At 44.6% G+C, this 12,237-nt stretch overlaps 1 protein-coding gene across 3 annotated transcripts in view; it reads right to left on the bottom strand.

Annotated features, from left to right (window-relative positions):
- Positions 1-12,237, bottom strand: part of RHOBTB2 (Rho related BTB domain containing 2) — a 260,721-nt gene that overhangs the window by 85,495 nt on the left and 162,989 nt on the right. Inside the window, exon 1 of one of the 3 annotated variants that reach the window (XM_078666264.1) lies at positions 10,136-10,263. The exons of the other annotated variants lie outside the window; for them this stretch is intronic. Coding sequence (XP_078522390.1) covers positions 10,136-10,146 — 11 coding nt within the window. The 5' untranslated portion in view covers positions 10,147-10,263. Of the gene's footprint in view, positions 1-10,135; positions 10,264-12,237 lie in introns of those variants that run through there. 3 annotated transcript variants of the gene reach the window in all.

The raw sequence follows: 12,237 nt of genomic DNA on the forward strand, positions 1-12,237 counted from the left end.
TATTGCTCATTAGAGTTGTTGTGCTACACCTTTGGGCTTGCTAATGTGTTTTATTATTAAAGGGTGTGGTACTCTGACTTGCTGACTGTAAACAGGAAGATCATTAGACATTCACTAGAGGGTCACATTAAGTGTAGCCAACAGTGCCTTGATAGAAGAACCTCAACATGAATATTTGTTGCCACAGAAAGTGCGTGCACCTCCTCCCTGCAGGCCTGTTTTAAGTGTTATGTTACAGCCTTATGAAGCCCAGGAGGGGCACAAGCGGGCTCCATGGGGAGAGTAATCAGCATTCCTTTTGCTTTCCTATAAATGGTCTCACTTTGAAGTCAAAGAAAGAAAAGTGAACACCAAGCTACCTCAGATGAACCTAACATTTTACCTTTGTGTTTAAAAGAACAACAAATGTGACAAGATAAGAACAATATTTAAAGGCCTGGTTACAGAAAGTGAAATCTTAGAAGGACATAGTTAATAAGATTTGGGGAAGGGAAGGGAAGGGATGAACTCAAGTTGACCAGCCTAAAACAAATAGAGCCAGCAAATAGAAAGCAAGGAAATGTGAGTTAAAAACCACAAAGCCAATGGTAAGCAACTGGCAGAATGCATTCCCAGTGAAGCTTTCTGACTGTCCCCAAGATGTCTTCAGCAAACCAGACAGCAGCGGTGACTGGTAGGCTTCGAAATACACATGACAGAACAAGGCAATAGACGTTCAATCTGCGATGAATGCTATCATTGTGCCCTCTGTTGCGCATTTCGCCTTCAGCCTCTTGTGCACTATTAGGTTACCACACAGACAATACAGTTGTGACTTCATCCACATTTGGGGCTGTCACTCGCTTTTTTGTGTTCATTCCTGCTTTTTTGTGCTCATTCCTACTTCTCGCAGTTGGTTTACCCTCTTAAATGCCTGACTTTACCCGCATTGTATTCAAGATGTTGACAGGTGTGGGACAAGTGTCACTGATTTCTTGGTGTTTTTGTACCTGAAGCACTATTTACCGTTCCAAAGGAACATTAGCATGGAGAGATTTGCAGGCAGGGCTTAAATCAGAGCGAACCCACAATATAAACCAAACCATGTTACACAGAAGCAGAAACTGAGAATAATCACAGTAGAATGCAGTAAGTCGGTAACCAGGGAACAAACAATCACGCACATACCTACTTGCTGCATAATTACTTTAAAGCGTGGATTTTCTCAGACTTAATAGTCCGCGAGCGGTTCTTAAGGGAGACTTTATTTTCGAAAACTGGGGGCGGGGGTGGGGGTGGGGTCAGGAACAGTTCTGGGAAGACATAGCAGAGCTGCAGGAAAAAATATGCAGCCCATTTTGTGTTACACGCCAGAGCTATCCCTATCCACAGTATTTTTCCTCAGGACTGATGCTACATCAGGGTCAGTCAGTCCTTTCTTCACCACCAGTGGTCGAAGTGCACTAAAAAAGCATGGGAACTGTGATGCTGCGCCCAATGGGGGGTGGGGTGAGTGAGCTTGGGGCGTGGTCAAAGGTGTGACTAAAAAGACAAAATATTCTGTAACCTTTTTCATCTTTTCACCTTCAGGTAACTGCATATAAAATAAAGCATAGCTTATATGAAAATTAAATAAAAAATAAATGCAAGTTATGTTAATCAGTGGGAAATGCAGTTATCTTTATTAGTTAAAGCACTGCAGCACAGAGACGCAGAATTCAATCCTGGTTGGTGCAGTGGAAAATAGTGACTTGTGTATGTTTAGTGCTACAAGGTCTCAGTCTGTGACAGAAAGCACTGTGAGCATGCAAGTCCTTATTTTAAACTTCCATCACTCAATGTATAAGATTGGATGCTACAAAATGCACAAAAAGGTTTAAGATAAAAAAAAGTGCTTCCAAAATATAGATTTTATCAATACCCAGAATGTAGATAGTACAATTTTTTTTAACAGTCTTTTTTAAAAGCACAGACTTTCCAAGTTAGCTGGCAGCTCCCTTACAATACCTCTCAAAAAGAATAAATGTGTTTGATCATGACGCTTCGAGTGATCCTATCAATTAAAGCCAATACCGACTTTCGAGCATCCTTTGGATTAGCAGATTGGCCCGTTGCGCAAATTCAAATTTCTTTCAGGCAAGCAGGTAACCTGGCAAGAAGGCTTGTTTAGCGATCTGCCCCTCCCTCGGTTTCACAGCACGGGAGACAACCTGCCTTACACTTCAGCTGAAGCATTTCAACTGTCAGAATTAACCATTCAGGGACAGTTGTCTTTTCACAAAAAGTAGGGGGACTGTTTTTTTAAAACTGAAAATGATCATGCCTCTCAGATCCCCACCCACTTTGACCACTGCTCCTCACTCCGAATCACATGGTAAATTCCGAACATTTTGGCAATGACAAGCTACAGAAAGAGGAAGATGATGGGAGATCTACCTGAATAAAGGCTGGTGATGTCATCAATCATCGCCAAAGTAGATCACCGATGTGCATTCAATTTTTTTGTTGTTATATATATAGCTCGAACTAGACCCAAAGGTATCAGAGCACTTTACATGAGCACCTGTTGCGTTACAGACGGCCACATTGATTTTCATTAGGCAGTGGGAGATTATGGGCTAGATGTAGGTAATTCTTATTTACCACTTCTTAAATACCGAATTTTAACTATTCGGTATTTAAGAAGTGGTAAAATAGAGGGGGGGGGTGTAGGTATTTCAGAATCGGTAAATACCGAATCGTTAAGATTCGGTATTTACCGATTCTGTAAATACCGATTCTGTAATGCCCATTGATTCCTATGGGCCCTGAAGCCCATAGGAATCAATGGGCAATACCGAATCGGTATTTACCGATTCGGTAAATACCGATTTTTGCAAGGGTGCAGGGGGTGTCACTTTGACACCCTCTAGCACCCCGAAGACGGGCATGTGTGCCATGTGGCACACAGACATGCCCTAAGGGCATGTCTGTCTGTCACATGGCTAGGTGTGCATGCACACATGTGCATGCACACCTGGATTCGGTATTTTACCACCCAATTGGATTGGGTGGTAAAATACCGAATCTGTAAGGCCTTAGGGACTCTGAAGAGTCCCACCTACATCTGGCCGTTACCGAATCGGTAAAAATACCGATTCGGTATTTTACCGAATCGGTAAATTTACTGAATCTGTAAAAATGGCCCCCTACATACCAAATACCCATTTACCGGTCGGTAACGGCCGAAATCGGCCGTTACCGACCGGTAAATGGCCTCCTACATCTGGCCCCAAGTGTTTTGCTCCGAATCACAAGATGTTGAGCGTGCCTGCCGGGACTCAAACCTGGGTCCGCAGCTCCGAGGTTGACTGCTCTAGCCATTAAGCCACATCCTCTCCCCTTTTTCTGTTTTCACTGTTGTATAGTGTCTCTCCTTTCCACAGCTTGGGAGTATCAGAGTGTGTAAACTCTCTTGAGAGAAGAGAACCGGGACCCCAGTGTTCCTAAAGACACAGAGGGGGGAGAAGCCAAAGTATGCTCTTGGTAAAACTGTTGGGAAAGACATCAATTTAAACTGAACCAACCTTGACTGTACAGTCAAGACTGGACTTCCTTACTTGCACTTCTACAACTGTGGATGTGCCTGGCAACCTGATTCTGCAGCTTTTTCTATGCAGCTATGAATCTATGTGAAGAAAGGTAGACACATAATCTGCCATCTACTGCATAATCGGAACATTTTAACAAAAATAGCTTTTGCTTAAATGGATCAAAATCACTACACACTGGGCGAAAAGCCATACCTGACATCTTGTAAAGATTAACTCTTAACATCGCAACCGTTGATTGCTAAATTCTGGCAATAAAGAAGGGACCTTCCTAAATGGTGGAGTGAGAGAATGATTTTTGCTTGCAGCAGGAAATCTATACCTGCAATTCCAATAGGATGGAGATAATTCGAACATCATTTACAATGAAAACGTTTGGTTTAGTTATTCTCACACAGAAATGTTTGCAAGACAAGCTGTTTTTAAAGTAGCATTTACTTTAAGGGGGCATTCAGACTATAGAAGAGTCCTAAACATGTGGCATCTCGTTAACATTCAGTAACTCAAACCTTAATGCACCTCGTTCAATAAATATAAAGGGACAATACCATACTGTTTCGCACGGCTGTTTCTTAATGTAAAGAGGTATTGATAGGGACAATATAGTTGAGCACGGTGTGAGCCTTAAAACAATGTTAATTTTTGAAACCGACTATGAATAAGTCAGATAAATGAGGCTCTGTTTTAGGTCTCGCCTACTGACAGCTTTTAGCTGTCTGTTTGCAAAAGACCTCTTGTGGACCATTCCAAAAACTTACAGTTGGCTTAGAGTCAGCCCATTGCTTACAAGTAGCTGGCTTTCTTGTCACTTTCATTTGCTTACTTCTGGTTAACTGGCTTGCCTTCCTCTTCTTGTGCCTGTCCCACTTCTATAGAATAGACCCTTTACCTTTGGATCGTATCACTTGTATCCTTCCACTGCTCACATTCAGGGCACTGTTATTTTCTTTAAGCAATCTATGAGTGCATATGTTTTCTTGCTCTCCCCCTTATGTTCTGACTCCCCTCTTCAAGTAGCCACACTTCTGCTCCCTCCTCCCCACACCACCAACCTATCGACTGTTCCGCCCCACACTTTTTTTGCCCCCGCTTCAAACTTCGGTGCTTCTGCACACCAACTTTCATTTGCTCCCACCACGGAGTTGATTATAGGCCTCACTAGCTCCCCCACCCCTCCCGACAAAATGATTTTTCATTTGTTGCATTTTGCAGGGGCACAGCAGTTGCCATATGCTGCCAGGCAGTTCTGCTTTCCAAAAAGCACCTTCGCACAAGTATATTTTTCTTATTTTTTCTATTTACGGCTCCCAGTGGCATCCGCCATCTTGGGACGGTATATAAAAGAGTGTATAAAGTGTCTCCCACGTTATTCTTTATACATGTGCATATGTGGTTATGAATGCATGTGCTTATATGCCACCATCCATGCGCATGCATATGGAATGACGTGCCCGCCAACAGCATCATGATTTATATGCATGAATACAAGTTGTTGAGTCATCACGCCTTTATCTTTTCTTCTTTTTCTTACCGATGCTGTACGGAATCGGCAAAAATTATTAGCAAAGCCAACAGGGCAAGACCTACTGGATTTGCCTACGCTTGTTACTATATCCATGTGCATTTAGGGTTCGTTTTCTGTTTAATGCATTATTTCATACTATCTGTTGTAATGTAAAAGACAGAAAGGGTTGTGTTAACAAAATGGTACCCCTGTGCTTCCATGCAAGGCGCTTTAATTGTTGAACTTGGTTGGTTTTCTATTTTTAAGAAACCTAGATATGTATGCAATATTGGCATCCCCTGTTTATCCGTCTCTCAAAATGTCAAATCTCTAGAAAACAATACTGCAGTGTTTCATATTTTTGCCTAACCATTGCATGAGAAGCTTCAGAATTACGTATACTTCTTACCAAATACTACTTGTCCTCTCTATCGCATATTTCCAGTGGGCCTCGTCCTGGGCCTGCAAGGCCAGCAGTTCTTCTAGAGAATCGGTTTCTTCCTCTACCCTAGCAGACACCCGTCCTACCAAATACTTAAAATTCTCTGTGAGGCCAACTAATTGGGTTACCATCGATAACTCTTCTTTTGCACTGTCCTGGGTATCTGAAGGGTTCATCTTGTCTTCCATCTGAAGTTAAAGAACAGTGTGCAGTACCCAGTTGGGAATCTAGTTCAGATATTACTATTATGGGCTGTGTTGTGTACATATATTTTATAATACATGGGAGCATGCAATCCTTTTTAAAAGCCCATACTCAATGTCCTTATTGCAATCAAGTTGTGACGTATGTGGTCACCGGCAATAAGAAAATGACACAGCTTCTCGACTGTAATAAGGTATTACAGCTGTTGTGTGGTGTTACAATGTCTGCAGCTAAGGTGGAAGGCAGGCCACAGAACAGACTCACATCTGCAGTTTAAACAAAGAAAATTAGAACTTGTTTTGCCTTCTTTTGATCTGTTTTTCTAAAAACAACACTGGTTAGCAGAAAGGAAATACTTATATCAGGATTTATTCCACGCTATTTGTTATTACAGGAAAGATACAATCTTTGCATGTTTCCAGACATTCTGAGCTACAACATTTTTAACCTGACTTATCTTAAGCTGTTTCTAATATATTTTACAGTAAATTACTAACTGCTTTTTGGGGGGCTTACTTTTGCACTGCAGATTCTACTTTTATTTTTCAACCTTGGATTGAAAAAAATGATCTTCTCGATGGGACAGTGAAACATAACAGCTGTCTCAGGACTCAAAAGCTGTTATGTGTGGCTGAAAGACAAGGTGCTGAGCTGTGAAATACAGATCGAGAGAAACTTCTTGATTTCATCCCGATCAGATCTACATGTTTATTTACCATCATAGTGTGAGCTCTGATGCCTAGAGACCCACCGTGATCGCAGCTTTAGATATAAATCCCCAAAAAAGTTCACATTTGTGAGGCCATGACACCACAACGGCCCATTTGTCCCAGGTAAATAACCCTGATCTACTTGGCTGCACGGCAGCTGATTGGTGGACAACCGAACATACAATAGATGAGATTGGGGTACAGTATGGCATCGGTATCCAGAGATGCCGCATTCAAAATCCAAGTAAAGCTCCCACATCAGCACCTTGTTTGACACGGTCTTCAGGATGGAAAACATGAGGAATTACTCAATTTTTGCCAGTCACAGATAGGACTGTCAAAAGTTACATGTCACAAAGATCTATGGTTATTTAATATTTCTTTGCAAAGGAAGTGACTGAGTTAGTCCACGAACTGGCAAGTTTGGAGTCAAATACTCAAAACAAGTATTAGGGTACAGGACGTCATCTGAGAGAAATCCTCGAACACCCCTCAGTGACTGTCCCTTCTCTTTTAAGCTCTGCCTTATCAGTACAAATCCAAAACCCCTAATATCCACGGCTGAGCATGGACTTCAGCGGTGTTGTTATCACTACTCAGGATGCCATCTATACAGGCGGGCTTTTAAAACCCTAGTAACTAAGGGGGCGTACCCAGGATGTACTTTTCATGGATTGGCAGTGACTGGAATATAAAGGGGATTTAAACTTCAATCAATGGACCATTTATAGATAGGAATTGAATCATTCAGGACACTTCTGCCACCGGCAGGCTCTTGACCTAGAAATTGCCCAGTCCATCACTGTGAGAGTAGCCAGACCCCTGCACTCTTCTACTAATCTATACTTCACGCTTCTGATTGCGGTAGAGAACAGCAGAGGAAGTTGCCCTGGTTGTGATCTCTAAGACACAAAATGTCCTGACTAGGAGACCAATGGCCTAAGGCTCTTGATCAGTGCGAGCTGCCAACCCTGTCTGAATCGGTGTTGCCAAGAAGCAGTTTCCGCTGATTCAGCTGGTTTCTCACACCCTTCCCTGCCACAAAACTCTGTCTGCCTGCAGGGAAAATTGCAGTGGGATCCTATGAAGGAACATGGGAACATGCTACCTACACAGAGGTGATGCCGGCTCTCCGGCTCTGACAACTTAAAAGTTGTCAGGGGCCATAACAGAATAGGGAGCTCTTGCAGAAGAGGGAGCCAGCCATACTGCTAAGGGTATAAAAAGCACCAAGAATAAAATGAGATGAAAAGGCTGGCGTGATTGTCCTAACCATCTTGTCCAACCTTCGCCCCAGAAGCAGTCGAAAGTTGCAATCCAAGATGCCCAAAGCACTCCGGAGATGCCCCTGTGAGACCACACATTGCCCTTGTCAACACAGATGCTGCAGAACCCGCAGTGTACTGTAGCATCCCTCTTCCTAAGTCTGCGGTACTGAACTCGGCATAGCACTTAGGTTATATGCAACTCTGAGATGTCCTTCAAATCCCACTGATATCCACCATTTCCCCCTTACTCTTCTGTCATCCATCGAGCTTTTTATCCAACATTCAGCCTGTGACCATTCCATCTGCCTGTCCATCTGCCTGTCCATCCATATCCAAACCTATCCATCCATCTTCAAACCTATCCATCAAGCATATCCATCCAATCTTTCACTCAGCTATCCATCCTTTCACTTATCTATCCCCTTTCATTCATCCAATCATCCACTCATCCATCCTTTTGCTCATCCATCCACCCTTTCACTCATCCATCCTCCCTTCAACCCCTCCTTCCACTCATCTATACATCCATGTACCCTGTCACTCATTCGTCCATCAATTCATCCTTTCACTCATCCATTCACCCATACGTCCTTTCACTCATTCATCAATGTATCTATCCATCTACACCTTCACTCACACATCCGTGCATTTACCCTATCATTCGTCCACCCATCCTTTCACGCACTCATCTATTCATCTTTCACGCATCTTTCTGTCCGTCCTTTCATCTAATGAAAAAAGAACAGATGATGGACGGTAAGTGGGAGCTGCCAAACTTATAACTACAAGGAAAAAACATCTTGTATTATGCCGAGTAGAATTCACCAGCGTGCCCTCACAGTCAAATGAGGTAAGGATGTATATATATATCATCCGACTTCACTTCCTCTAGCCCTGGCCTCTTTGTTTAACCAATCATACTAAAGGAAGACATCCTAAAGATTTACTTAGGACCGTTTATGGACTGGAAATATGGTATCCTATTGACTTGGAGTTCATAGGTCACCTCACCTACAACTGTGACCCACTATGAACTGGTCATCCAGACAATGATACTACAGAAACAACAAACTCGGCCGTGCAAACTGAGCTCAGAACAAATAATACCCCAATAAAGTTTCTCCTCAAGCTCCGAGTCGAGAAAAAGTCAAATTCAATGCACTGTGTGTTACACTTTCTAGTGGTAAAAGTCGAGGCTACCTCCAAGTTACATAACACACTCACCAGGCACGCGACATTAGGGCTCACACATGCTCTAGCAAAATCTCCTCTTAAAAAGAGCGCAGAATCCCTGCCCCAGGCCCTGCCACCAACACTTTTAGTCATTAAAAGAGACACCAAAAATCACCTTTCAACTCAGTATCCCCTCGACTGACAAATATGTGGAGTTCACAAACCCCATCCCATCAACAAATCTGAACAATTAAAAGTAAAGTAGCATCCCATTTTAAAATTCCAACTTTACGTATTTTAAGAGGCGGCAAGAATCTCTCTTCTACTCAGCCAACCTTCCCTCGTCAATAGAGGGGTTCAAAAGTACTCTCCACAAATCGTTGTCATCACCAAAGTAACACATGGAAAGGAAAGCCTTCTTAACTCTACAACTCCCTACCATACTTCCATTTTGAAGAAGACCTCCAACCCTATAGTTCTTTCTCTCCACTCACATACATGTCAGTCTGTATTAAATAATGCAAGCGGTCAGGTCACTTCAACCTCCTCACCCACAAACATTCCCTTCGTTACCACCTCTAATAACTCTGCTAATGGAGGCCAGAAGCCTTCTTCCCTCCTCTGCCAGGCCATATTACCACTTTAAAGAGGTTTTCCAACCATAACGAGTTCCCTCTTAATGCAGTAGCCCAATAGCACCTTTTCTGTACCCCTACTTCTCCACCCAATATGCCACAGCGGAACCACGAAGGCTCTTGACTCACAGAAACCCCAGCTTTTAACAGAACGGTGAAGTGCCCACAGCCCTTCGCACACCACTGGTTCATCAATAAAAAATAAAGCCAATAAGCACCCCTCTCCTGCTCACAAATGATCCCCAATGTTCAGGAAGGGACAGTAGCCTCCCTGTAACCACCAATAATCCTACTGTACATTTTTAAAAAAGGGCTCCCATCCCATCGTCTTTATCGATTCCAATATCACGCTATTAATAGAGGTTAAAAGCCCTCTAATGCCCCCACCCCCATATTCTGATTTTAAAAAGGTTCCCAGTTCCCCATCTCCTATTTATCTCCCTATTACCAGCGAAGCCCAAAAGCACCAATGTTCCTTACACCGACGCCATATGCGCCCGTACTAAAAAGGGGTAGTCCAAACGCACCCCCACCTCGCCCACCAGTGTGTACCCCCAATGCGCCAACCCCCACCCAAGAGCGGAATATTACCCCCGAACGCCCCGGGGCTATACGTCGGCCAGTCCTTACATCGCCGCCATGGCTCCTCAGGGGGGCATCGCGCTGCCTCCGACGGTGCTGCGGGTCGGGTGCCGGGGTCCCCCTCTGCCCGGGGCTCCGGGCGTGCCTGCCCTCTCCGGTGCCCGCGCTCGGGCTGCGGACGCTGGCGCTGCCTCCCCCACTCTGCGGCTCCGGCTCCGAGGCGCCCTCTGCTGGCCGCGGACCGGCAGACGTCTGTCACCGAGGCCGGCTCCTCGTCGGGTCAGGGCACTGCCAGGACGGACCAACGCCGGAGCTTAAGTGTCCTGGCGGGACCAGGACCCGGCCCCTGACACGTGCTGATGGGGCCTGCCAGGGCAGTGCCCTAGGACTGGGAGTGTGCACGAGCTGGCGGTGCCAAGGGAGTGGCAGGATCAGCCCACGTTGAGAAACGAGGCGCTTCTGCCCTTGCTTATCATTTAATCAGTAATATGTAACATTGTGTATCTCTGTTGGCTAACGTGAGAGATAAAAGTGAAGGTGGTGAGCTTTCTATTTAGGGCCTCATAAAGACATGCAAGTGGTGCTAAATTTATAGCATCCTATAATTATTGGGTAGGATAATGTCCGCACCCTTGGTTACGTTTTGGCCGGTCAAATCTGCCATAATTACAAAATTGGGGGTGGGTGTTCAAAAGCCTTATAGCTATCTATCGTGGAAAAGCAGCACCATCTGCATGTTTCACCGTTGCTGGGGGAATCTTGGAGCAGTTATTGTAAAAGCCAGAAAATTAAAATACCCCCTCCAAACTTTAGACCAAAACTCTTATGGTACAAAGTAAGCGAAGCAAGTCATGGCTATCCTCCCATGATTAGCTTGCTTGTCTCTGACATCCAAGCATCTATCCACTCATCCTTCCACCCCCCACTGATATCCACCATTTCACTTTTACTTTTCTGCCATCCATCCAGCTTTTTATCGAACATTCAGCTTGTGACCATTCCATCTGCCTGTCCATCCGTCCGCCCATCCATATCCGAACCTATCCATCCATCTTCAAATCTATCCATCAAGCGTATCCATTCATCTTTTCACTCAGTTATCCATCCTTTCACTTATCTATCCCCTTTCATCCATCCAATCATCCACCCATTCCTCCTTTCGCTCACCCCCCACCCTTTCACTCATCCTTCCTTTCACTCCATCCATCTTCACTTCAACCCCTCCTTCCACTGATCCATACATCCATTTACTCTGTCACTCATTCGTCCATCCATTCGCCCTTTCACTCATCCATTCACCCATACGTCCATTTACCCATCCCTCCCTCCCCCTTTCACTCATTCTTCCTTACATCCATCCTTTCACTCTTCCATCCACACATCGATCCATCCACACTTTCACTCACACATTCATCCATTTACCCTATCACTGAAATGCCAGAAACCGGTCCTAGGAAGCTTGTTTCCGGTCCAGGGAAGGCATGGCTTGGCAGATCGGGCTGGACTGTTCCCATGCGGCACAGGGTCAGACTGATTTGCATATGGCCATGTCTGAACTGGGGTGGCAGAGTGGGCTAAAGAACGGTGATGGATTAAACCCAGATCTGTTGACTGGGTGTGAGTGTTTGATTGGTTCAGATGCTCCGTCCATCACCATCCCCTTTTGTACCGCTTTGTTCGCCATAAGTTGGCAGGGTATGCTCAGACGTGAGTCCCTTGCTCACTTTGCCACTGGATTCAAGCAAGCCTGGCTGAAGACGGCTGGAATGCCAGAAACCGGTCCTAGGAAGCTTGTTTCCGGTCCAGGGAAGGCATGGCTTGGCAGTTCGGGCTGTACTGTTCTCATGAGGCAAAGGGTCAAACTGATTTGCATATGGCCATGTCTGAACTGGGGTGGCAGAGTGGGCTAAAGAACGGTGATGGATTAAACCCAGATAAGTTGACTGGGTGTTTGATTGGTTCAGATGCTCCGTCCATCACCACCCCCTTTTGTACCACATTGAGAAACTAGGCGCTTCTGCCCTTGCTTATCATTTAATCAGTAATATGTAACATTGTGTATTTCTGTTGGCTAACGTGAGAGATAAAAGTGAAGGTGGTGAGGTTCCTATTTAGGGCCTCATAAAGACATGCAAGTGGTGCTAAATGTA

The sequence above is a fragment of the Lissotriton helveticus genome, chromosome 11 (assembly GCF_964261635.1).
Source record: "Lissotriton helveticus chromosome 11, aLisHel1.1, whole genome shotgun sequence".
NCBI classification, from domain to species: Eukaryota; Metazoa; Chordata; class Amphibia; order Caudata; family Salamandridae; genus Lissotriton; species Lissotriton helveticus.